The 27,465-nt window shown below is 39.4% G+C and overlaps 1 protein-coding gene across 1 annotated transcript; it reads left to right on the forward strand.

Moving 5' to 3' along the window:
- The first annotated feature begins 880 nt into the window (after positions 1 to 880).
- LOC122076541 (GBF-interacting protein 1-like) lies at positions 881 to 26,949 on the forward strand. The gene is made up of 10 exons (XM_042641886.1): positions 881 to 1,368; positions 3,326 to 3,369; positions 5,064 to 5,169; positions 9,797 to 9,926; positions 10,023 to 10,708; positions 14,483 to 14,870; positions 15,493 to 15,760; positions 16,768 to 16,932; positions 19,149 to 19,649; positions 25,717 to 26,949. The coding sequence occupies exons 1-10, from the start codon at positions 1,209 to 1,211 to the stop codon at positions 26,011 to 26,013; spliced, it is 2,745 nt and encodes a 914-aa protein (XP_042497820.1). The 5' UTR covers positions 881 to 1,208; the 3' UTR covers positions 26,014 to 26,949.
- Positions 26,950 to 27,465: the final 516 nt, after the last annotated feature.

The raw sequence follows: 27,465 nt of genomic DNA on the forward strand, positions 1-27,465 counted from the left end.
AACTCCGGAACCAAGGGAATCATATCTTTAGCAATTGAACAATTGAATGTCCCATTTAACAAGATCTAAGGGATATATATATATATATATATATAAAATTTAAGTTGTAAGAATTACATTATTTTTAACAATTGAATGTCCCATTTAAAATGTGGATATTTTAGTCCTATATATTATTCACTCATATTTTGTATTATTAGTGGTAAAATAGGTGTTTAGTTATTTTTTAAAAGGGGTCGGGTCGGTCAAGCTAAATGAGTTGGTTTTAGCGAGCTTCTTAAGTGAGTCGGGTTGATCGGGCACCTGACGGGCTAGTGGCCTACACCGTAAATGCCCGTTTAATAAACGGGCTGGGCTGAAGCCCGACACAATTATTAAATAGGCCAATTCAAGTCGGGCCTTAAGCGAGTCAGGTTCAATCAGGCCTATTGGTGTAGGCTTAGGATTGACACTCCTACCCTCCTATGTGAGCTTAGGGTCCATGCAACTAGATAGTATTTTATTATTATTATTATTTTTTCTGAATCAATGAATTTCTTATGAATGATAAAGATTACCTCTGATTTGAGGATAGTGATGTATAAATTCTTCGTTTTCAGTCAGATTAAACTTAACATGCATGATACATGAACTTAACGATTTTTTTTTTTTTTTACAAGCAAATTAAAAGAAGTTGAATGTTCACCTCTACACAAAATCACAGCTATTTAAAACCTGCAACGTGGCAGAACTGTGGCCACTAAAATAGCCCTTACTGGAGTCTAGGACTCTAGACAGACATTGTCTAAATACATTTTCCTTTTAATTTTAAAAAATAGTAATATAATAAAATAAAAAAGAGTGCAGATAGGAAACAAAGGAAAGAGAGGGTGTGGAATGGGGTTTGTATATGAGACGAGGCGGAGGAAAATGAGAAAGAAATTACTTAAATGGCTAAACTCTGAACAGTAAACAGTCTGGGAGGGGCCATCGCCATTCTCGTAAGTCAATTCTCTCTCTCTCTCTCTCTCTCTCTGTCTCGTCTTCGTCTTCTTCTACTTCGTTTACAAATCAATTCAAAACCCCATCCCCTCTCTTTCCTTTATTTTTCCAGAGACCCGTCTCCCCCTTTTCCTCTTTCTCTGCTCTTTTGTTTCGTTCGCTTTCCTTCTTTCCCTTTCATTTTCTCCTCTCCCCTGTAGCTCTATCTCTCCATCTTCTTGTTAAACATGAGTAGCGGTTTTAGGGTTTCAATCCCTAACAATGTTCGTAAAACTATCCAAAATATCAAAGAGATCGCTGGGAACCACAGCGACGAGGAGATATATACAATGCTCAAGGAGTGCTCAATGGATCCCAATGAAACCGCTCAGAAACTATTGCTTCAAGGTATTGCTTCTTCGATTTACTTCTCTTTTGTGGGTGGGCTTCCTCAGGTAGTTCGATCATCGATCCTGATTTTGTTTCTTCTGGGGGTGCGATCCATGGGGTTCTTTTGAGTTGAATCATTGATTTGGGAAATGTTTGGTGTTTGGGTTGCGTAAGTTTTAAGTTTAGTACTAGCGGATTTGATTGCTCTACAGTGTTTGATATAAGCTATGTAAGATTGGCTTGGCTGTTGTTTGTCTTTCATCTCCCATTTCCTTCCCCACTTTCTAGTACAGTTGTTTTTCTCGGACCACAAAATGGGGCTTTTTCCACCTAAGTTTTTCTCAGTTCTGGGCTTCCATTTTAGTCTAAAGGTTCTAATGAAAGTCTGTTTCGTTGTCTGTGCTTTGGGGGAATTTGCGGCCCTGGTGTCAAATCAAAGTTCTCATCGTCAGTCATTTTCTCTTTATTTTTCAGTCCCTTCATCCTTTTTATTTTGAGTAATTTGATTTATTTGAATTATCTGTGGTACCTTTCCCCCTCTTAATTCAGACCCTACGGACGAAGAATGGAAAAGAGTAGTGCCATTTTCCCTTAAAAAAATCAATTCTTTTTTACACTTCTTACTCGATTCATCACATAACTAGGGGGAAAACGAGTGATTTGGAGATTATACCAGGAGTGCTAATGATCCTGCCTCAAAAGAATATGGCTTTCTATGCCTTTGGACATTAGAAGCATGGTGGAGATTTGTTGAAGTCAGCTGTTGGACCAGCAGGTGGTCTGGGGTTTTTTTTTTTAGACGAAGACTGGATGTTGGCATCTAGATTGAGCATCAAGTTCTATGGGACAATATAAGTGGAGTTCCCATGGAAGTTTTGTATAGTTGGTGGTCTGTCCATGTATCATTATCAGTTTATCACACTGTGTTGTTTGGGTCCTTTATTGTTTCCCTTAGCTCAGGAAAATAGAGTGGAAAAAAATGTCACAAAAGTGATAGTTTTGGCTGGAGGTTGTCTCGTAATAGTGATGAATATTAAGAGTTGATAATGGTTTTCCAGTGAATTTCGATGATGATGATGAGAATTTGTTTGTAGGTCTCTTTAATTGGTTCTCAGGTTCTTATTGAATTAACTGTGTCCATGCAAATATTGTGACTGACTCTGATAAGAAGTCTTTAAACTACCATGATGTCTCATTTGATGATCAATTCTGTGGTTGAGTTAATGTTTGTTTTCTTTTTCAAAATTTTGGTAGGCTATGATAGTGGATTTTTTTTGTTGGCATTCTTATTTACATGGTACTTGGTCAGTTAGCCACCCCCTTTTAGTGTGATATCTGTAGCAGGACTTTTGTTTGTTTATTAATTTTGATTCTGTTGAGACCAAGTTATGTTTAGTTCTGGCTTGCAGCTTGCTACTGCTGAGATTTAGAGAAAAATATCTGTTCATAAGATGGGATGATAGGGTTAAGGTAGTTTTGTATTTATTCATGATTGGAAGCCCTTCTTATCTTTTTCTGTTACCATTAAGTCCTATGTAGTCATGTTCTTTGCTCAATTAAGGGCTCTCCTTGCACATTTTTTAGCAATGATTATGAGTTGTTCACAGATGCAAACAAGGTTTAGTAGGGGCTCTCTTAATGCACATTTTTAGCAATAATGTGAGTTGAAAATAGGTGCAAAAAGGTGATTAATGGATTTATGGCTTCATATTGTAATGCTAGGATGACAGCCAGCATTGTTTGTTTAATGGGCTACATAACTTGCTTTTACCTTATTATTTCTCATTTTCAATGAAGTCTTCAAACAGAACCAAACGGATCCTCTTTGTAGCTTTCTAATGATTTCCTCATATTGTACTTGCATCGTTTCTATTTACGAATAAAAAAAATGTTATGAATACTTGGGAAGGTGGGAGTCACTTTCTATGTTTTATATGTTTAGTGAATTCCAAAATTGTATGCTTTGGTTCAACAGATACATTTCATGAGGTCAGAAGGAAGCGCGACAAGAGAAAAGAGGTGAGTTTTTCTTTGAGTTGATAAAACTCAATTCATTTTTAATTTCTTGTTGAAATTTTCTTCATCAAATAAAACACAAAGCCTATAATCAACTTGAAGGGATTTTCCGTATGGAATGACCTTACTTTTGATTAGCCTTTTGAAATAATAGATTTTGTGCTCAACATCTCACTGCTTGTATTTGTTTCAGAGGATATAGTGTTAACATACTACTGGTTGTATTGAAGAGTAAGGAACTGACTAGGTTTAATAAGAGGTTGTACTTGATGAATATTGTTTTAAATAATGCTTGATCCAGCATATGCAATTTCTATGATTCATGACTTTATCCAGTCATTAGCTAATTTCATGGCCAGGACCAATTTTTCTTGTTATTTTCTCCAGCTTTTACACTCAAGGAGGTAGATTTCGATTTCACTAATGATCAATATCAGTTGGGTTATTCAGGTCGATATTGTATGATTTGCGGTTGAAGTCAATGCTTCTCTCTAAATTATTACATGGGTCAATTTTGATGAATTCTGTGATGTATTTTTCATTCAAGGCCCATTGGAACTTTTAGTTGGGTATTTTGAAGTGAGATATGCAGACATCTGAACATGCTTAACATGGTTATGCCTGATATAATAAATTCACTTCAATGTCACTTAAGCTATTAATGACTTGTATGTGACATTTTCATTTAATAGGACAGGAATGGTAACCTGAAAATTTGATCCTTTAATTGTGTTGCTGATTTCCTGTTCTTTGCCAAACTTCTCTTGGTGTGAGGGCTGGCTATGGCAATGCTAATATCAATCGTTTTACTTCAAAAACATTAGAAGTTGAACATAAATTGGAAAGAATATGTGCATTGCCAACTATTTGGTCAGCTTCCATCACACACTTATGCTTTATTTATTGCGTCTGTAATGCCTTAACCCCATTAACAACCTTGCACAATATTGTCCTCTTTGGCTCATGGGCCTCAAGGTTTTTTAAAACACGTTGTGCCACGTTAAGGAGGGTAGGGGTTATCAACTAACCCAACGATCACCCCCTAGGCTATGTGAGATTAAAGTTTTCACACCCTCATCGATCTTCCAAACCTCTTGATACTAAGCTGTCTCTTGGTGGGGACTCCTCAATGATCTAGCATGCGGGTCCGGTTCATTTGTCGTATCTTGGATGTCATAACAATAGTATAGGAAGGTGTCTCAATTGAGGGGATTAGGGAAACATAGTGAAGCTTATGAAAGATTTGATGTCAACAATCAAGTGTACAAGGGTAAAGGCCGGGCACATGGTACTATGTCTGCATGTCTCCTCTCCTTTGGAAAAGTCCCCCTGCCCATCCTATCCGAGTCCTCCCTCCTGAATTGGTTAAGCTGCTAGCTCCTAGAAAGCTAGCGATGTGCCTAACCTCCGCCCATAATTGAATTTGTGAGTATGTGGTGGATGTAATAAATTTTGAGAAAAGAAGTGAGATTTAGGATGTTTTTGCCCTTGAAATCTTAAGGTATTCATTTTATGATCATGGTCATGTGATGCAGATAGTGCATTTTACATTTCATAATTTCCTAGTATCTGAGGCATGTAGAATTTATGAATTTTTCTATCAAAGATGGTTTCCTGTGATGTATTGTTATTTTTGTATTTTTCTTTTACATTTATTCACTTGATTGATATTCCTATATTTCTTTATTTTCTTGTAGAATTTGAACAACAGAGACCCTGCAGATTCTAAATGGAAATCAGGCTTGCAGGGGAGAGGGGTGAGGGGTGGTCATGGAAACTATTCTCCCCGTTATGTTTCACATGGTATGAATCTAACTTTAACTTTATTTTGTCAAACAATTGCAACACTTCGATACTATTGATACATAATCTATCTTTTTACGCTCAAATGTTTACTGCTACCGCTCTAAACATTTCTTGCAAGTGTTTTAGGGATAACAATGTGACTATTTAACTATGTGACTATTGCGTTTGGTGTTTTTTGTTTCAAGCTATGTTTGAAGAGGCATCTGAATTTCCCTTGAGACCCTTGTCAAGGCAGTCGTAAAAGGCTCAAATCTTGAAGTGTTGTTCACATTTGAGGCTCATGTTAGCCTTTTGTGTGATGCAGAAGTGAGGCTGAATCGGATTGACCCTTTTGGCAATCTCGACTGAGAGGTACTGGGTCTAAATTGGGTTTTGGGTTCATTAGGATCTTTTAAGATTTTCTTTCGGTGACTTGTAAAATGCATTGAAGGAAGGAAGAGGGGAAATATAGCCCCAAAAGGGGGTTTACAAACCCAAAAGGGTACGAAAGCCCAATAGGGCATCAAACAGGGCCCATATGGCCTCAACAAACTTCAGCTGGCCGGCCCGGATGCCCAACTTGGAGGAGGGCAATCGGTCCGAACTGGGAAGAAAACCACAACCCCTAACCTTAACATATTGACACAACTTATACAGCCGCCAACATGAAGGGGCACCGTTGGTGTAGAGGGCAGCCACGATGGAGGAGCGTTGGCCTTACAAAGGGCCTCGGCCAAGGCGCCAAGCAGTCATCTGGCCTAGTGGGAGGAGTCTCCTAGGCGGAAAGACATCGACCTTTCCGAGGGTAACGAAGGAGTGGCTGCCGATCGAGAATAGCACAACGGGCTAGTGTCGAAGAGGCATACCAATAGACCAAAAGGCAGGTTCCCAAAGGCAGATAGGCCCCCAAGGCAGGCAAACAATAAGGGTGAAGGCCGAAGTTGCGAGCAGGCGGACAGACTAAGCGAGCTTGGCATCCGCAAGGGAGATGACTAATGGGACAATTGGCCTGGCGAGATTGGCATCCAAAAGGGTTGCATGCATGACGAGCATCTAACCGAGAGGTAGAACTGGAGAAGCAGATGAGTCAACAGACAGACCAAACGAGCCCGAAGACCAATTGAAAGGTTGGACAGCAGGCCTGGTGGTAGAGGCGTCCAAAGGACAACAAACTTGTTGGGATGAGGATCGAGAAGCTGCCAGCCTAGAAGGCCAACCCCAAGTCATCAATAGGCCTAGTAGGTCAGGCAGCAGTCGAGAAGATGAGCTGAGTGGTTGTAGCAACCTCAACATTGATCAAGATAACCGTCCACTAACCTTGCTCCAGTGACCGACATTAGCAAGTGCGGGAGAAGAAGGGAAAGGGAGAGGAGGAAGAAGAAGAGAGAGGTGAGTGGAGGAAGAAGTGGAATGTGGGAGGGGGAAGAGGGAGAATAGCGGTGGAGGGAGGGAGAAGAGGAGAAGAGGAGAAGAGGAGAAGAGAAGAGAGTGGGGAAGAAGGTGAAGGGAGAGGGAGATGAGGAGGAAGAAAGGAGCATAAGGAAGAGGGTGTGAGAAGAAGAGGAAGTAGGAGAGGGGAGGGGAGATGCAGAGAAGAACAGAGGAAGGAAGGAGGGAGGGAGGGAGGGAGGGAGGGAAGAGAAGAGAAAGGGGGAGAAGGCGAAAGGAAAGGGAGAGAGGAGGGGGTAGCAGCCTGGCTGTTAGGAGCAGCCCAATCTGAGGCCAGGCTGCTCCAAGCGGTATTCTTCTTAAAGTTTTCTCCCGCTAGGGTTTCTGGAGATTTAGATGATTTTATTTGATTTCAATTTTAGACTAAGGCTTTAAGCAGAAAGTTTTAAATTTCAGTTTATTATAAAAGGGCATGTAACCCAAATACCCAATTTGTTAGACAGATTTTGAGAATGAAAATTGAAGTGAGTTGTGCCGGTTAGGTATGAATCAGGTCATGTGACCATTATTTCCCCTTTGTGAGGTCTCCCTCTCTCTTCTTTCTTCTTTACCTTGCCCATTGATTTGTTACTGTTTCTCCTTTCTATTCTCTATTTTTGTTTCCTGCAACTGTCTTCTACCGAACCAATCGAATGACAACAGATTTGTTCGAACCCTCCAATGAGTTGTTCCTTGAGCTTGATATTTTGATCGAGGGCTCCCCCTCCACAGGCGTCCGGAAGCCCTAGAGTCTCTTCCCAAATCACGTGCTTTGTTTTGAGAACTAAGGGAAAACAAAGAATTACCTTACTTGCTATCGTTGGATCTAAACTGCGGAAGTGTTTGCCTCTCTTCTTTGATTACTGTTTGGGTGCTTAACGGTTGGAAATTGTAAATCAGTGAGAGATATTTTTTATTTTTTTGAATCTTAGCCCATTGAAGGTTCCGGTCCATGGTTCGAAATCTCGTTTCTTTCGACCGAAATACCAAAATTTCGGCAAGATCTTGGGGAGTTGTGTGATTTTTTTTTTTTTATAACTCAGTTGCCTGTTTCGGTGGTCAAACGGCCATATTTTGACCTGAAACTTGGTGGGAAGCTTGTTTTATGGTTAATAAACATGCTTGGAACTTGAATTTGCAAAAATATTAGAACATAACAGTGTTTTAGAGTTGCACCCTTGTTTGGCAACAACCGTTGAATTGTTCTGGAGATTTTATAAAATATTGGTAGAACAAGATATAATATGATAGTAAAACAAGTAAATAATGAATCCAAGCCATGATCAAAACATACCTCAATTATTCAACTCCCTAACTCCTAAGTCCCAACTAAAGCCCTCAACTCCTGTCTTACTCTTAAATCTCAAAGTCTCAAATGGAAATATCCCAAGTCCCAAACATATTATTTATACAACACTGATCATAATGACTGTCTACTGGAAAGAACTATGATGGCCTGGCTGGATTCCACGCCTAATATGATGGAGTCGGTGTGCATTTTCCTTAATCTATTTTATCATATTTTTCAAAAATTAAAATAAATATTTATCGGTTGGAAAAAATTTCGATCTGATAGAGTCGTAGATCAACTAATGGTGAGTAACATATATATAATTGAGTTCCATCAAAGCTATATTAATTATAAAAAAAATACATTTTATGTTGATGGAAAATGTATTTTTTAAACAAAAAAATATTTATGAAAAGAAAAAAAAAACTCCGTGAGGTCATAGATCGGCCTCCAGTGTTTTAACATATAAAAAATCTAGCCCTAACCAACATGTATTTATGTTACTAGTTAAAAAAGATGGTTTTGGGGAAGTGCTTTACCTTTCCAAAGCTTGTAATGTATAGATCTTCAACTTGGAGTGATCTTCAATGCAATAGATATGATGTGGCAAATTAGTTGACAATGGACTGATTTTGTGAGTTAAAGCAAGGAGTCGAAATTTCACTAGGACAGTCGAGTTGGAGTCGAAATTTTGACTCCCCCTCAGGAGATTTGGTATTTATAACACATGAGAGTAACGTTTCGGTATCTTTCCGAAATGGTACATGAAATTTCGGAAAGATACCGAAATATGTCCCTTTTTGTATTTCGTAGGTCATTTTGATGTGTTAAAAGAAAAAAAAAAAACTCCAAAATTTCTGAGATATCAGAGAGATTTCGAACCATGCTTTTGTCTGGTTCGAAAGGTACCTCCACTGGTTGTGGTTTCAAAGTAAGGAAGAAGAAGAAGTCTTCTTTAAGATATTTACTTCCCCTTTGTTGGAGTTCCCATTATGCCTTATACTTTAGGATTAATTTCACCTTATCCTAACTTTGTTTCCCTCTTCCAAGTTACCCCTTTCCCACTCACATTACCATCCACCTCTTCCTTTATTCTTTTAAAATAATTTAAAGTTTCAATAAATTACAGATCTGCCACTCTGCTTAACACCTTGTTTTAATTACGGATCTGCCATTGATTATTGTGATGCAATTATTGAATATCCGAATGGGCCCATTGGTGATCTAATTCCGGTGTTGGAACCCGGGTCTGCATCACTGTTGGGGGGTGTCTCATGGGAGGTTGTTGTCTAGCAAATGTCTTTAAGGTAGTTCTTCTGATATCTTCTTCTTTTGGTGTGTTTTTTGACTGATTCAAACTACCAGTTTCTGTTTTGCTTTAAATCCATGGTGCTTCTAAAACATTATATGGAGGGTTTGGATTTAAACTTACATTTTGCAGATTAGATGGCAGGCAAATAACCACATGGTTTTTGCACCACCAACTTTTCCGCTTTGTGCCTATTCAGTTGGTGGTCTGGGTATTAATCTGGATAAACTAGTTAAAAAAATCATTTGTCCTAATCTGGATGAACAGCAGCCAAGACTTGGCAAGTTACCACACGGAGTGGAAACAGGGCCTTCTATTATGTTTAGGGCTGTCTCTACTATTTTTATTCTGTTACCTGTGTATTTAAATGACTGAGTTTGAAGCTTAAGCTAAGCTTCAGGCCTACTCTTTATGCATTGGGAGTGATATGCCCCATCTCATCTTTGTTCCTTTGCTCTTCATAGCACAGCAAGTTTTATATTCCTAAAGGGTCTGGATATTGAATTTTTATGGTGATGTTGGAAACAAGCCTCATCACTCTTATTACAAATGTTTTTAGGTTGCACTATTGGTGTCTGTTATGTTTATTAAATTGTATGCCTTGTCTGTCTTGGCAGATACTGGTGGTGGGAGGAATGCTATGGCCGGAAAAGAAAATGGAGTCAATCAAGGCACTGAAAAAGGTGTGACACCTTCATTGCCCGCACCTCAGGATACAGAAAATAAAGCAACAACTCCTGTATCAAGGTGACTTTTTGTCAACTTAATATTTTGTTACTTTCTTGTACTCCAATCCTACTGTGTTCTGTTTTATGGCATTTACATGGGATATTTGTTTTCCAGCTCTGTAACTGTTGTGGCCAATGGCCTCTCTACTGTGGCTACTGGGAATTCCAGTCATGGACGTGCCTTGCAATTGCCCATGGGCAGTGGCACAAACAAACCTGAAGAAGGTTCAGGTTTTGATGCTATTAGGCCGGGAAGTGGACCTCCACATCCAAATGTCAATGCAAAGAGCAATGTCCCTGCATCTGCACTTGGAGTCTCACGTGGGCAACCCATACCAAGCTCTGATCGCTTCCTGGCATCCATGACACCTGCATCTGTGTCTGGTGTATATTCGTCAGCTTTAGATCCTGTCCTGGTGCCTTCAATGGATTCACGGCTTCCAGGTGTGGTGGGCACAATTAAACGTCAAGTAGGGAGCCAACGATTAGCTGTTGAACCAATTGCTACCATCTCTGCTGATAGCAAATCAGCTGCTCCTCATGACTCCAGCAATTGTCTGAACAAAACTATAGCTCTTGATGTGACTGAATCTGAGTTATCATCATCCTTGAATGAGAAAGCTGTTTCAGAAATTGGGAATGCCATGCATGGAAGGATGCCAGGCAAATCACTGGGGGTCGACAGGAATCAGCTATCTGAGCCATTGCAACCTACATCTTCTACTCATGGTGGCTCTACAGCTAGTAGGCCTTCATCTAATTACAACAATCGGTCACAACAACTTGTTGGTCCCCAGAAGGGTAATATACTGTGCTGAACCCTGATACCTCAGGTTTTTTTTTTTTTTTTTTTTTTTTTTTTTGTTTTAATTTTTGGAAAATTGACATGGTATGGTTATTTTTGGATTAGAGTCTTAAGGTATATGTGATTAACAAACAAGGGTAATGGTGATTGTTGGAATTTTGATCTTTTTTGATGGAATATTTTTTAGGCCAAGGAGTTGGGGGGAGGGGGGTTAAGGATGGAATCAATTTTTGATGGACTTTAAGGGGTAAGAAAGGAACCAACTGACGTAGGACAGGTTTGGGAAATCTAATACAAGTGTTCATTTTCCGTCCTGCTGCATCCTTTACTGTAGAAGTAGGTTACAAAGTAACTACTCCCAATAGATTACAACTCCAAACCCCAACTCAAATAGGACTCTAGGACTTGACAAAGTACAGCAATAGGACAGAAGAACACCAGAAAAATACCCCAGGAAGTACTTCAGAGAACAAAGAATAACTTAATAATAAAACCCAACAACAAAGAACTCAAACCCCAGGAGAGAGAAACATGTGACCAGGGGTTTAAAGGGTTACCTGCGGCTGGAGCTAGGCTGCTCAGAATGGACCCAAACTGGGGTCAAGTGTAGGCCGTAGTATGCATAAGAAAACCCCCAAAGTTGAGCAGAATCTGTTGGCTGGTGAGAGAGATTTGGGATTTCTTGATTTCTGACTTTTAGGAGAGAGAAATAGAAGATCTTCCAAGAACCGAGCTTAGGCTGTTGGGGCAGCACTGAGATGAGTATCGGGTGATCCTTGGGCTGCTGGGAACACCCTCTGAAAAGGGTTTGTAAATCAGAGGTCAGTTGTGGGTGGTATGGGAATCGATGGCCTTTGAAACTGAGCTCTTCTTGCTGGCCGATACTGGTTCTAACTGGGCTGAACAGAGCTGAACACTTCCTGCAGATTTATCACAGCAATAATGACTAATAACAGTAGCTTTAAAGTGAAGAAAGAAAGAGGAAGACAAGAGAATTGTTGGTGGGATTGGCTATCTCGGCCTGAGCATCTCACCCACAGCTATCTCAGCTGTTCTAAGCAATTTACTGCAATTTTTTTATTCAAATCTGAGAAATCTGAGTACAAGAGCTCCTGTATTAATAGAGGGCATAAACTAGCTAATAGCAGTCACATTAGAACTATGAGTTGTACACCTACTTGGACTAGACTAGAAACCTAATTGGAATAGCTAACTAACTAGTTAGTTAGCTATTAGCCACTAATGGGGTGATTACAATTAAATCGATGGGCTTCATGGGCTTTTATTACTAACTAATAACTTACACCTTAAATGAGTAAATCGATGGGCCCTTATTAATAACCATTAAAATCCACACTTGAGTGCAGATCGGCTAACACTTCTTGGCTGGGCTTTCCTCCTGCGATAGCCCAGTCCAAAGTGTGGATCTTCATCATCCTTGCTGTGAATTGATGAATCCCCATTGTGTTTGAGGCTATAATTTAAGACAAAAGTGGGAAAATTGGTACTGGTAGAAAAGTAATATGGGAGAGGAGGATGGTACCGTGGTAGTATAAGAGGGAAGAGTTAAGGAAGAGAGAGGGGGGTTGAATTCACACCAACTTGGATTCACTTCAAGGTTTGCTGGGAATCACTCATCCCGCAGAGAATGGGTGAAATGCCACTTGTTCAACATCTTCTTTTGTTGATTCATTGTCCTCCCATTATGAGTACAAATGCCTCGTAAACAGTACACAACAAAAACAGTTTTACTGAAATAACTACCTATATAACTACATATTAAACCTCTAAATAGTTGTTTCCTAAATCAACTACCTATATAAGTACAACATAATAACAACACAAGTCAACAACAAAATAAGATTGTCTGGTCCCAAATAAAAGTACCACAAAATAATAAAAGAACTACACATAATGCTGGTCATCTAGCCATATTGAAGTGACATGTGGCAGCATATGTTTGCGTCTCCTCTGATAAGTCCAAAATCTTGGAGTGATGTCCTCATCACCAATCGTAGATGGACTTTTATAGACTTGAAAATTTAGTCAGTGAAACGTATATTTGAAATAATATTTGTATAAGATTTAACTTAATTTGGCTTGTGAGTTTTGGTTTCTTAATTTCCAAATTTGATCTTAGTGATTGGAGTCCTTTGTTATGCATGCGAATCACAGGCTTTCCATTTTGAAATAACAAGTAGGAAGAAATGATAACCATGCACATTCATTTGACAAAGGAAGACCATGAAGTTAAGTGACGATATCATCAGGAAAGTGCAAATATGAGGGTACAAACTGTAATCAAATATCATTCTTGAAGAAATTATGCTGTTAGGATTGGAAATTGCTATATGTCTAGGAATATAATGAAGAATAGGAAACACCATTTCTCGTGCTGATTGTTCTGTAGATAATTTCTTAATGGATAATCCGCCTGATACGATGAACAATTTGGGCTGCACCCCATATGTGTCCCAAAAAATCCTGTGAAGCACATTAACTGGAGGGTCATCTGAGATATATAGGATAGAGAATAGTGTTAAGCATTGGTGGTATGGTCATGTCCAACGGAGACCTATGGAGGCCCCAGTAAGGAAGAGTGACTAGAGTCACTTGGAGGGAGCTAGGGAAGGTAGGGGTAGGCCTAAGATGACTATTAATGAAGTAGTCCGAAAAGATATGCAAAGCGTAGGGCTCGACCCTAGTATGACTTCGGATAGAGTTGCGTGGAGGACAAGAACCCGTGTTGCTGACCCCCTATAGGGGATGTTTCCATGATGCATCTTTCTATGCTGCTGTACCTTCTTCTATTATCCCCATGTTTATTCTTTTTAATTTATCCTTTATGCTTCTTTACTTTCTATTTCCCATACTGGATCCATGTGGCCGACCCCATTTAGTTGGGATAAGGTTATGATTGTTGTTGTTGTTGTTGTTGTTGTAATAGTGTTAAGCATTACTTTTTTCTTCTCTTTGTAACTTTATAAAAATAACAATTAAAAAGAGTGTGTTATATGTTGGTAACTTACATCTATATGTTTCCTGGACTAATTTGGTACTAATGATATTAATTTATGACCTCACATGTGTAGTTGAGGGGTTGCATGTTTGAAGCTTCATGATGGAGTTGGGAATCCAACTTCATACTGTATTTGTGTGCCATGCACATTTTTTCTACTCTTTCTTTGGTTGTCTCTTTCTAATAGTCAACTCATCTACTTCATGGATCAAGAAGCCATATCTAATGTGTTACTGGTCGCAATCTAGATTTTAGACTTCTTATGATAGTTACAATCACCTTGTGCCTATGAAAACTACCCTAAACAATATTTTATCTTGTGATGTTTTGTTCATTTTTATTTCGGGCGTTATGTAGTTTCAACTGAAGAATTGCAAGTGAGTATGAAAGCATTTTCTTTTCACTCATTTTTCAAACTTTTTCTTACCTATACATTTATGTTGGTTTTTTAATTCTGGAAGCCTCGAACTCCTGGACTATCCCATTATTTTGCGCAGCTTTGATCATTCTCTTTGTTCTTCTGGGGCTTTTGTCATAGATCTTAAATGACACTTATGCTTTATTACCTATATGCAAATTTTATACATTGCAGTTCAACAGGAAAAAAATATTATAGAAAAAAGAGAATGATTGGGGTACTAAGTTTGCATGTGTTTTTGCATCTTTTATGCATTTAACTAGTTATAACTATCTGGATTAGCGTGAGTTCTGTGTGGTTAATAGTATTAATGGATACACCTAACTGGTGAAGGTCCTAGCAAGGAGTGGAAACCAAAGCCTACAAGCAATAATACTTACCAGGCTAGCGGAGCCATTGGGACATCTGATGGTACATCTATCTCTGTTGAAGCTGGTGCTCTGTCACAACCTTCATTGAGTGCCTCTGCTTCAGAAGAAGCAACTTCAAATTTGCAGAAGAAGCTGGAAGATTTACATTTCTCAAATGGTCAACATGTTATTATTCCTAACCATCTCCATGTTCCTGAAGCAGAAAGAACCGGATTGAGTTTTGGAAGCTTTGATGCTAGTTTTGGGATTAGCGCAAGCTATACGAATGGTCCTGATAGTGACAAGAGCTCTACACCTCTGTCTGAATACTCACAGGGGATTGAAGAAGCTGCTGAGGAAGGTTCCTCAAGGTTCGTAATAGAAAATGCTTTTCTTGTTTTTCTGTTAGTGTTTAATTTAGATAATTCCCTAGTTCTATTAGAAACCATTGCATCTCCCCCCTCCCCCTTACCCAGGTTAGTCCTTTGTTCCTGGCATGGAATTTATACAAATGCCAATACCTGCTACATGATATTTGACAGAGGTCATCAAACCTGTAGGATGGATGCTATGCTTATGGATTTTCATTGTACAAGTTTCAGACATTATACGTGCTGAGAGTGTGAGCCTTCTAGAAAATTATTCCTACATATGAGTTATGTGCCAAGGGTCCAAGATCCAAGCATTCTGTTGATGCTTAGTCCTAAATCTGGTGAAGGGATCTGGACAAAAAGTCTACACATGATAAGCTTCGGGTTATTTTGTTGCTTGATTTCAGGAGAATCTACTCAACAAATGTATATCTTCTAGTTCCTCTCCAGCTCTGTAGATCTATGGTTTCTGTTAGGCTGTTTGCAGACTATTTCAAAGTCTAGTCCACTACATACATACAATAGATGTTCCGGGTTTATTATACTTTTGTCCATGTAGTTGTACCAGTTGCTGTTACATTGCACAATTTCTGATTTTCAACTTGTCTTGCAATTGGTGCAGCAATCAAAATGCATCCCCTACTGCTCAGGAAGAAGGTTATCCTGATCATCCATCATCACCTACACAAATGCCAGAAAATCTGTCAGCCGAAGAGACTGATTTCTCATCCAGTCAAGTCGCAGAGTATGATCAGGCCAAGCCAGAGACAGCTCTGCCATCTGGTGGTCCTCAGTACTCGGTTGTTCATACTGCCCCAAATTTCAGTTTTGGATTCTTGCCATCCATGGTAGGAGGCCAACTAGCACCCTTTGAAAACTCGGAGCCTCAGGTACGTGATATCTCTCGCTTTCCAAGCTTTGTCATAAGCCTTCTATGCTTCTGCTTTTTATGTCCTCTATCAATTTTACATCCCCATATTTGGTTTTGGCCCTCCGTGTATGCCAGTACACAGGTAATATCGTTGGTTGGGGGATGCTGTACCTCATCATTTGATTCTTTGGATCAGAACCCATCAGTGCCTCCCATTTAAGATATTAACCTGAGCAAGAATCAGCATAAATCCTTAAACCAAATTAACACCACCGTGTGTCTTTTGTTTGGTATTCTTTACAATTTGGAAAAGAGTAGTAAAGATTCAGAAAGTTCCAATTTAATGTGTCGGTTAGATGCTCGAACCATCTTATCATGTTGATATTTACACACAGGATCTGTTAGCTTGAGCCCATCCATTTGTGGTCCTGATCATCTGAACATGAAGTACTTAGCTGGAATGGAGGCCTCACAATAATTTATGGGTCCTTTGGACCCAGGAACATGAGTCCAAGACTCATACAGTCCAGCTATATAGCATGGCGTAAATTCATTTTGCAGTCGCAAGGCATTGAGGCAATACTCTTGGCTATCTCTGTCTGGTTCAGATGTAATAACTGGTGCAGATCAACCATTGCTCTAGTTGATTTTTTTTTTCTTCCAAATTATTGGCCTTCTCTTCATTTACATTGGCGACTTGTGCTCTTAAATGAAGACCTGATTTTTTTTTACATTTTATGGTATAGTTCATGGACTGAACTCGTCCATTTAGCACTTAAATCATAATTAAATCATACTGTTGAAGAAGTCCTCTCTCTCTCTCTCTCTCTCACACACACACACACACACACACACACACACACACACACACTCTTACACGTATGTACACACACACACACACTCTTACATGTACGCACGCTTGCACGCCCACACACACAAACACACGAGTCTCTGGACTAGCATTTTCTTGGGTGGTTGATTAGGAAGAACTATTGATTTTTTTTTTTTTTCCTTTTTCAAAATTAGGTTCAGCAACCATTTGATCCCTCCACAAGCTATTATACCCAGTTTTACCGGCCTGGTGCTGATGGTGATGGACGCTTCTCTCCCTTCCTTGCTCCTGGAACTGCCACCAAATACAATGGGAATATTGCAGTGCTGTCCCCTCCGACTGGGCAGTCTCCTCAAGAGGTTTGTATCAATCAATTTAACCTTTCCTTTTGTACATCTATAGCAAAAGGTACTGCCACGCTTGGTTTCTGGCACAAATGCTCATCAATCTGGATGATTCATATATCGGGCAGCCGCTTGGGTTGGTAACCACCCAAAAACATTCTTACTAGCTTCTGCTTTTATCAAGAAACTTTATTTTTTCATAGCCTATTATAAATGTGGTGATTCTAAGCATCCAAGTGATTTTGTTTTCGGTGGGCCAACTTTCATGATACAAAAGGAAGTGACTCTGCTCTGACATTTGGATGTCGGATTTAGCGCATGTATTTCATGTCTATGTTCTCCATATCTCAATGAGGAGTTGATTTGCTGGAGATGCTTCCACCACAGGAAAACATACTCGCAAGATTGTGTTCTGCCAATATTTAGCTAATAAAGCCAGTATTGGTTGGATGCTTAAATGCTTTTGGATGTGATGGCTTATGTGGATCATCCAAAATGGTTCAATTTGAACACTAAGATGGGATTCTCTGGCTGCTTGGTTGAGGTGGTCCACACTTGTCTGAAAATGGTAGAAAAAATTAGGAAGAGGGCGAAAGAATGGGAAGAACTACAGGTCAGTTACTGTATTGCTGGAGAAATCCACCGTTGCAACTGTGGATTGTCACCGACAGGAATTTGAGCTGCTAATATCTTTATTTGATTTTAGATTCTTTTTGAGGCTTGAGCATTGCAGTATCAGACTCATTGGTGATGTTCTGTGGAGTCCCTAAAAAAAGGGCCATTACTTAGTGCTGGTCTTCCCTATGTGGGGTCGTGGGAGTGGGGTGGGTTTGGAGACGGTCCTAACCTTTGGCATTTGCACACAGTGGCCACCCTTAAGATTTGTATCCGGCAGCCTGAACTGAAGCTCTTCACAATTTGCTAAGTTGTGGCCATGACTCATCTCCATCAATGGTCACCGCCATGATTGCTCCTTTCCTTCTTTTTCTGATTTTGGTTCCCCTTGTCTAGTCTAAGCCTCTCTAAGGTGTTGATTTGATAAACTAGGGTTTTGAAGAGTGCAGTAGATGCAGAGAAAGAAATTCAAATCGGGAAATGAAGCAAGAAGCTGACCTTTATTTTTCTTTTTCTTTTTTTGGATTTTTTGAGACAGCCAGCAATTCCACCATTTTTGGACTTCTTTTTTGACCTCCCAACCAAGATGCCTGGCTGCTTGATACTTGAACCCCCAAAGCTTAGAAGCTCTACAGTCTTCTACTCCAAGTCTTCCATCGGGGAGTGTGAAAGTGAGACTAAGGAAGCCAAGGCCTAGAATCACTTTCTAGCTTAGGCTGGTACGTACATTCTTGCTACAGAACATATCTGAGAAGAAGAGTCTCGAAGACGTCTCCAGAGCAGAAGTAATATATAAATCAGTTTCAGTTTATCAAGGCCGAGTTTTAGTTCAAAACTGAACCAAGCTAATGTGAATTATCTAAAAGTAGAACGAACCGAACCATAACGGTAGGTTTTGGTTCATTATTGACACCCTTACAACAGACTTACCAGCAGGACAAGCTAGCACAATTCCTGATAGGAATTTGACTAAAATACCTACTCATATTTAGGTTCAAACTTAAAAATCTAGTTCCATTAATCCATGTTCTCTCCCCCCTCCAAAAAAAGGCTGGTCATTCGGCTTGAAAAATAATGAAGTTAAATTCCAAGTGACCATAGCTGAATGGTATTATAGTCTGGCCTGCTCCTTCTTTTTAAGGGCGCTGCTCGCTTGCGTGGCCACTGCACCAGAGCGCAGACCAATTGGAGGCCGTGTGGAGGCATCTTCAGCGCATGGGTTGGGGGGTAGCACAGTCTTTTTGCGCCTGCATGCAAGCGGGTAGCTTTCTTTTCCCTATTTTTAAATAGAAATCGATGTGCAGAGAAATGCAATTGATTAAATTTAAAAATCGACTGTCTCACTGAATTACTTCAGCTGCCTTTTAACACTAACCATGTGCTTGAAAGCAATATGAGAAGCCGAAATCCCAAGCTTTTTGTTGAATTAGAAGGAGGATCCATTGGATCCCGCATTTGAGCCCTACCAAGCAAAAGCTTATTTTTAATGAAAAGAACCTGAAGCTTCAAGAATGTTTGTGTTAATCAGAAATACTTTATGATACTCTGTGTACCTCTTATTTTGGTTTAGTTAATGTATGTGTTTTCTTGGCCTTATGTTTTATGTCCAATTGCAGGGTGGCAATTCCTTGGTACTTTCTACAGCGGCTCCAACTCCACTAGCGACTCAAGCTTCAGGAGTCTTGCAGAATTCTATAGCCGTAACTCAGCAACCTGTTCCTGTTTTCAGGCAGCCTGCTGGGGTACATATATCTCATTATCCTCCTAACTACATACCATATAGCCAATATTTCTCCCCATTCTATGTACAACCCCCAACTATTCACCATTTTCTTAGCAACACCGCATACCCTCAGCAACCTCCAACTGGCAATGTATATCCACCTCCCACAGCAGCTGCTGCCACAGGTGTCAAATACTCTCTTTCACAATACAAACCTGGAATTAATACCAGCAACTCAACTCACATAGGAATGGCTACTGGTTATGGACCGTACAGCTCCTCCCCTGCTGGTTACAATCCCAGTCCTGCAACAACCGCAGGAAACTCTACAGGAAATGAGGATCTTGCGGCCTCTCCTTTCAAGGAAAATAATATCTACATCACTGGCCAGCAGGTTTGTCTTCCTTCCTTTCTTATACGATTTGTATCTAATTATTCTACCATAATAAAAAAAAAGCCTTCTGTTTCACAGTTGTTTTAGCCCTTTATGGGAGTTCTTTTTTTTCCTTGGGCTGTGTCTGGAAGCACAGAAGAAAATACAATGATCAGAGTAAAGTAGAAAAAACTAGTTGTGTAATGGTTTTTTAGAAGTCTGGTTGAATGGAGGATATATCTTACATGGAATTTCTTTTGCCATTTTTATATGTAAATTATCTGTCTAGAATACATGAAAATAAACCTGGTGAGGGAAAAGGGAATCTGCTTCTTCATAGTTTGCTTTCCACTCTCCTTCTGAGGCAAATGCAAAGGGTGTTTTCCTTCACTTCAACTTCTCCACAACCAAGGAGAGTCTAGAAAAGATGGTGGACGGATGGTACTGTATTGGAATATAGCCTAAAGCTTGTCTGGACTTCTTATTAATGCTGCATCGCCTGATTTATGAATCAAATGGTGGATCCTATAACCAACTATAAGTGCATGTCCTGGAAATAAGCCCAAAACGCGAATTGATGAATGGAATTGGCTTTGTTCTGTGAGATTCAGAGCGCCTATTTGTTATTAGTTGCAGTAAATCTGTGGTGGGATGGAAGTCTGTGATTTAAGTGGGGCAATGAAGTCTGTGATGTAGACCCATACTATGGGCTAGGCTATTGCAGGAAGAAGCCTAGCCCAAGAAGTCTCCATTGCCCCACTTAATTAAGTGGGCTAGCTGAATAAATATGGGCCCCATGGGCCCATCGATTCTTAGTTAATTAAAGTGTTTTATTTTTTTTTGTTTCAATGAAGGCCCATTGGGCCCATCGGTTGTAATGCTAATGTTGGAGCAGAATACTAGAAACTAACCCCACAATTTATAAACCCCAAACAAGACAAATAGAGCCAAGAAACAAGGGAATAAGACCATCAAATAAGCCCCTAAGGATACAATAGCAATACAGGAGCAAAATCAGCCCAAAATCCAACCCAATAGGAGAGAGAAAGGCCTGCAATATGGCTGGAGAGAGAGAGAGGTGCGGCCAGATCTGTAGGACTCCAATTGAGCTGCACTCTTGGGGCGTAGGTAGCCCCTAGGGAGTGTACAAAAACCTAAAAAAATTGAGAGACTTTTGATGGACAGTTGATATATTTACCTTCTTGATTTTTAGATCTAGGAGAGAGAATCTAAAGATTTCTTCAAGAGCAGCAACTGGGTGATCTGAACAGCTTCAAGAAGAGGATTGAGTAATCCTATCGTGCCTTCTAAACAACCCTTAACAGTAGCTCCTTGATCAGATTCACAATAGAGGAGAAGAGAGAGATCGCATAAAGAAAAGGGGGGGGGGTACATATGCTCCTCTATATATAGAGGGTCTCAAACATTCAAACTCAATTCATCTTTTTTCAAATCTGTCTATTGAAAGTACATATGCTCCTCTATATATAGAAGGCTGAAATAGGAATCATAACATAACTAGGAGCTAATCTTTCAAGTAGGACTAGACAATACATAATAGGAGTTGGACTACAAATAGGACTAGACTAGAACTCCAATATGGAGGAGATAACTAACTAGTTATTCACTAATAGAGAAACCTAAATGTTACCAAAAAAAAAATAAAAAAAATAGAGAAACCTAAATTGACTCAAACTGAAATAACAAAGGAAATAGACTCAAAACAAGACTTTAGCTAAACTAATGAATTAAATCCTGTTTTACTATTTTCTACCCATATTTTAGGCCCATTAAAGTGGCCCATTATAAAGAAAACCCATGGGATCAAAGGCTCAACACATACATAACCCAACCCAAGGCTTATTTGCAATAAAATAATCCCATTAAGTGACTTATCTACATCAAAGGTCCATTAGGGGTTATTAGTTAAAGTGGCCTACTCCATGTTGGAGTTAGAAGGTCTAGTCCTAGTTCTAATTTTAATTTCTAGTTGTAGTAGGAGTGTTAAACTAGCTCCCAGTCTTAGTATGATTGTAAACTTCCCCTCTATAAATAGAGAGGCATATGTACCATAATTTCTCAGATTTGAATAAAGAAGTTTGCAACTAATTTCCTTAGAGCAGCTGGGATAGCTGTGGGTGAGAAGCCCAGGCTGAGATAGCCACCTCCTCCCCCACTTTCCTTTTGTTATTGCTTCCTATTTTCTGATCATCTATTTCTGTTACTGTGGAGAGCTAAGAGAATTTCAGATCTGTCTAAGGCATCAACACCCGAATTGATATATAGGAATCCTCCATTCTTGTGACCTGCGATCTCTCTCCTCTTCTCGATTATGTAATCTGATTAAAGAGCTACTGTTCAGGGGGTGTTCCAGGCCACTGTAGGACCACTCATCCTCTTCTTGGAGCTGTCCAGATGGTCAGAAGGGTTTCAGATTCTCTCTCCTAGGTCTGAAAATCAAGAAGATTGATAACTTCACAACCAGCCAACAGAACTTGTTCGTCTTTCGGAGTTTTTGTGCCCATAGTGAGACCTTCCTTCGACCAGAAGATCAGCTCCATCTGAGCTCTGCCTAGCCAGCGCAGGTCCCTCTCTAGGAACCTGTGCAGGTCCTTTTTCTCTCTCCTATTGTTTGGTTCTTTTTCTGGTTTTGGGGTATTTATTTGCTTGTTTCTTGTGGGAATAATCCTGGGTTGTTTCCTCTTGTGTTTCTAATCGGATTTGGGTGTTCTAAGTTAGTCTTGTTTGGGGTTATACATTGTGGGGGTTAGCTTTTTGTGATCGACTCCTACATTAGACTCCTTAAGCAGTTATCTGCCCTTCTTAATTTTCTTTTCTTTTCTTTTCTTTTTCTTCTAATCAGGTAACAATTTGGTTCATCCTGCACATTACTTTCTAGTCAGTTTTCTAGTTTCATTGTTCTAATGGGAGAAACTTCATTATTTGAGTATCTGGCTGTTGGATGCCTTTCAAATTTTATTATTATAATCTGTTGCTTGAATAGAATACTAAACCTAGAAAATTGACCACATCATACTACCTTTCTGTTTTAATTTGAATCTCAGCTATTAGTACTTAATTCTCATCACTGCAATCCTGGTTTATTGTTAGTTTCTAAACCCTAGTAATGGAGGGCCGGTAGGGGTATGAAGAACCCGTAAGATGAATTCAGAGTTGCAGGGGAGGGAGATAACATTCACACAAGATAAAGGGGGGGCGGGAGAAGAGAGAATCGCACACACTAGCCCATGGGCTCTTCACCTAATTTCAATTCATTCTTTCAATCTCATCTCTACTTGTCTGGTCACATATATTTAAACAGAAAAGAAATCAAACATTAAAAGGAAACCTACTATAATTTGGAAACTCAAATTAATTGGAAATTAAATCCTAATAGCTCTCTCCTACTTAAGCTACCAAAAATAAAAGATTGCATGAAAATAGAAATAAAATCCTAAAAGATCCTACTAGTCAAAGACCCCATCGGATTCATCTCCATCTGGATACCCAGATGGGTTTGGATCGGTCCATGGGTGTGCATCTCCATCATCTAGTCTGAGGTGATTTAGAACTACAATATTTAGGAAGAAAAAATCAAGCGCTAGAAGTGGGTGGGAGATGCTTTGCTTTCGGATCCTCTATATCCTCCTAGAGTCCCAGGTGGTAGGTTCTGTGCCATGAACTTGCAAATGTTGCTCGTATGATCTCCACCATTCCTTGACTTGTCCAATCAACTTGGTGTGGGAAAACTTGAGTTCCTTGGACTCTGTCAAGTCATACCAATCAAAGTATTCATCCAAAGCAGTTAGCTAGCCATAGAATACTTGTGGATCGGGTTTCCAGTCCTGGTTTATTGTTAGTTTCTATACCCTAGTCTTAGGTGATTTAGAACTACAATATTTAGGAAGAAAAAATCAAGAGCTAGAAGTGGGTGGGAGATACTTTGCGTACGGCTCCTCCTTCATATCATCCCAGGTGGTAGGTTCTGTACCATGAACTTGCAAACGCTGCTCATATGATCACCATTCCCTGACTGGTTCAATCAACTTGGTGTGGGCAAACTCGAGTCCCTTGGACTTTGTCAAGTCATACCAATCAAAGTATTCATCCAAAGTGGTTAGCTAGTCATAGAATACTTGCGGATCGGGTTCCTAATTTGACTCTGAGCTCTTAATACTCTTCGACTTCTAGCTATGACCTTTTGGGCATTCATCAGTCGTCCGACTAGTAAAACCAGACTCTACTATAGTGCACAGACCATCCTCTGTAGAGACCTACTGTGTGGGGAATCTCTGTGAGGCTTGCCCTTAAACCCTAAAATGGTTGTTTGCAGTGGATTGGGAAGGTAATCCTTCCTCAAGTTTGTGGGGTTCAGAATTCTCAGTATGGGGGTATTGGATTACTAATCCTTTTGTTGCTTTATGGCAGCAGCCTTATCCAACAACACATTGACCAGTTTAGATAACTGGTTAATAGTATTTTGAAGGCTGGAGGCTGGAGGCTGGAGGCTGGAGGCTGGCGTCTTCTGGGTTCCCTGTATCACTGCTTGCCATAATCGATTTTCAATTTATGTTTTCCTAGTTTGATCTCAGTTGTTTTTTACTATCGTAAGGCTTGTTATTTGGCATTGAAATCAATCTCAAATCTAGTTTGTCTGATCCTTCGGTTCTCAGGATTGGGAGTTCCTTCTTCAAGTGGGAACCTTCAGATTCTTTTAGAATCTGACTATTGGATCAAGCTTGATTTCTAATATAATATTCTTATTCTCCCATCCAATTTAGAGCCTTTGACCAGGACTTTTGATGAATCTGATCCCTTGATTTTCTGTTATTAAAATTCTCTGGAAATCTAGTTTCATTCCTTAACTGAGATCTGGTTGCAAGTGGATCTCCCACTGGATCTCACTGGCTCGAGATTAGCACTGCACTAGCATCCCACCAATGTTTTCATGCATGTCTCAGCAAATAGGTGCTATGATTCTCACAGAACTAAAAGCCCAATTTCATTCATCAAATCATGTTTTGGGCCTACAGCCGTTCATGTATTTATAGCTTCTCCTTGAAACCACAATTGGATGCTTATAGTCTTTAAACCTTTAGCCCACAATTTGAATAATAATCTGAAAACTTCCACCTCCAGTTTTACTTAAAAGTCTGAAATTTTGCAGCACCCTACAATTTGGACTTAAAGTTTGGATCTTCAAACTTACAATTGACTTGGAATGCATAATGTGAATACCTTTAGGCTACAATTGAGTTGGATCGCAGGATGTGAACATCTCCATTCCACAATTGACAAACCAAATCTGGTCTAAATTGGTCTAAACTGAATCAAGGTGAACTGCAAGCCATTATTCTGGCCTAGTCTTCCTCATGCGAGTTTACTTGTGTTGAAACCTTGATTATGCATCAAAAGGTGCCTTATATCCTTTATATGCATGGTGCCTAGCTTTCATGTATGTACATTGACACTTGTTCTACACTCTGTGTCTCCAACGATTGCTGTACTCTGACTTTTCTCCACTTCATCAATGCAGGCAAGTAAGCAACAGAAATGATTGGAGACAATTAACATGTGTTTCAATCTGATCAAGCTCCCAATTTCTCATAAAATTCTTTGTTATGTTTTAGCGTTCTGAGCAAGACTTCTTACTTTTAAAATTGAAATTTATGTGAACATTTGTTAATCTGGTTTAGTATGTCCTTCCTATGATCCTATATGGGATTGGTTACAAATCCAGATTTGCCATTCTTTGATAATAGCTATGTGTGTTCTAACACTAAAGCATCCACATCTTTTCTCACTTCTTCCCAAGTCTCTTCAGTCCCTTGGATTTTTACTCAATCTGCATCAATTCTCCTTTACTCTAGTCTGCATCATGTCACTTCTCCATTTCAGATGCCGATACCACATCAGATGATGATCAGTCAGCTCCCCTTTTGGGGTACACCTAATTCATCTTCAATTTTTTAATTTCTTGTTTGATCTTTTCTATTTTTGCACTCATCCATCTGCGTGTGTGTGTATTTGCAACTGTACTCCAGAAATTAGATTTTGCCGATAGATAACTGTGTAAACATTTTTGCAGAGTGAAGGACCAGCAGTCTGGTTTCCTGCACCAGGAAGAGACATCTCTGGCTTGCCGGCTAGCTCTTTCTACAACCTACCTCCTCAGGGGCAGCATGTGGCATTTGCCCCCACACAGGCTGGCCATGGTGCATTCGCTGGAATCTATCACCCTGCACAGACAGTAGCTGCGGCAACTGTTCATCCACTGCTGCAACAGTCTCAGACTATGGCTGGAGCTGTTGAAATGGTAGGATCCCCAGCTGGTGTCTATCAGCAACCTCAGCGTGCACAGATGAATTGGACCAATAATTACTGAAAAAAGATTCTTTTTGGAGACTGAAATCATGAAATAGAAGTCGATCTCGGAATTCTTGATACATGGAGCATGGATGGAGGGGAACATCGGGAAGATTATATGACATCAGCATGATCTGAGTGTAAATATATAGAAGATGGATGGGAAATTGTTGGTGGAGCGGTTGGGGATGGAGGGAAGGTGAGATTCACCTGTGACAGACATTGACCATTTTAAGTTAGTTGAGGAGCAATGTGCAGGTGTTTACTTCTGGTACTGGTCTTTTTTTTTTTTTACCCCCAGTTTTAACCTTTTTCCTTTTTGAATAGAAATTCTAGCCTGTTTTCATTTTTTAATTACCATTGGTAGTTAGTAGTTTTATTTTTTTTTTTATTTTGTTTCCTGTTTGAGGTCTACAGGGACTTTTGAAGGTAAGATGAAGTTGGTGGGGTTTTCATTCTTTTTCTTTCAGTCTTACCTGTAAAGTAAATTTTGATACCAAGAGATGTTGATGTATGCCAAACTGTTGTAATTGGGTATAAGAGAAGCAGAATTTCAGTTCTCATTAAAAAAATAGATGAGTAGTATTTCAGTTTCTTCCCCCCTTTTCATATGACAGATGCATAGTAATCGTACATGGGGATCAATGGGTAGGTTGCAAAAGCTTTTTGGAGTTGTAGAGGCTTCCTTCCTGATATACCTGTAGAGCCCATCCTTGATTCATACATCCACTGGCCTGTAGACTCTGGGAGCTGTTGTCTTCTTTCTTTCTTCAGGAACTTTTGGTGTGTTACTCTTTTATGTTTTTTGAAGGGTTTGGGGTGGGGGTCGAGAGATATTCCGTTGGTTTGGTACAGCCGTTGTTCATATATCCTTCTTTGATCCTCATTGATTTCATGTGAATGGTTTGGAACTTTGGGAAATAACAAAATGGGAGAAAGATTTGTCTTCTGAGGATTTCTGGTTGTTCTTCCTTTGGTTGCAAGGAGAATTAAGAAGGTGATTGAAAATTTCTTACTTAAAAAGAAATTTTTGTAATCATAACTCCATGTAATTATTTCATTAATTTTAACGTATTTTATATTTAGTTATTAAATCTTACTTTATTTTGCATTTGAATCCCTTTGTTATAAAATGTAAAATAGAAATTATATGTAAAATGTATTATTACTAAATATGGTGAACATTTATATAGTACATAAAGTCACATGGGTAATAATTAGAAAAGGATTTTTTTTTTTAAATAATAATTTCAAAATTTCAAAATTTTCCCTTTAAATTTTTCTTGCAACAAAACTTAGTCATTAGTGAAAACGGGATTTCAACACAAGAATAGCGGATCAGGTGGTGAATTAAAAATCAGTATGATATTGATGCGAGATGTAACGATAGAAAGGTGTGGAAGTTTTCCAGCATCTTAAAATCCTTTCCACATTTCGTAAGTTGTTTGTGAAAGTTTTAATTGGAGCTGTG

Source organism: Macadamia integrifolia, chromosome 4 (genome assembly GCF_013358625.1).
Source record: "Macadamia integrifolia cultivar HAES 741 chromosome 4, SCU_Mint_v3, whole genome shotgun sequence".
Taxonomy (NCBI): domain Eukaryota; kingdom Viridiplantae; phylum Streptophyta; class Magnoliopsida; order Proteales; family Proteaceae; genus Macadamia; species Macadamia integrifolia.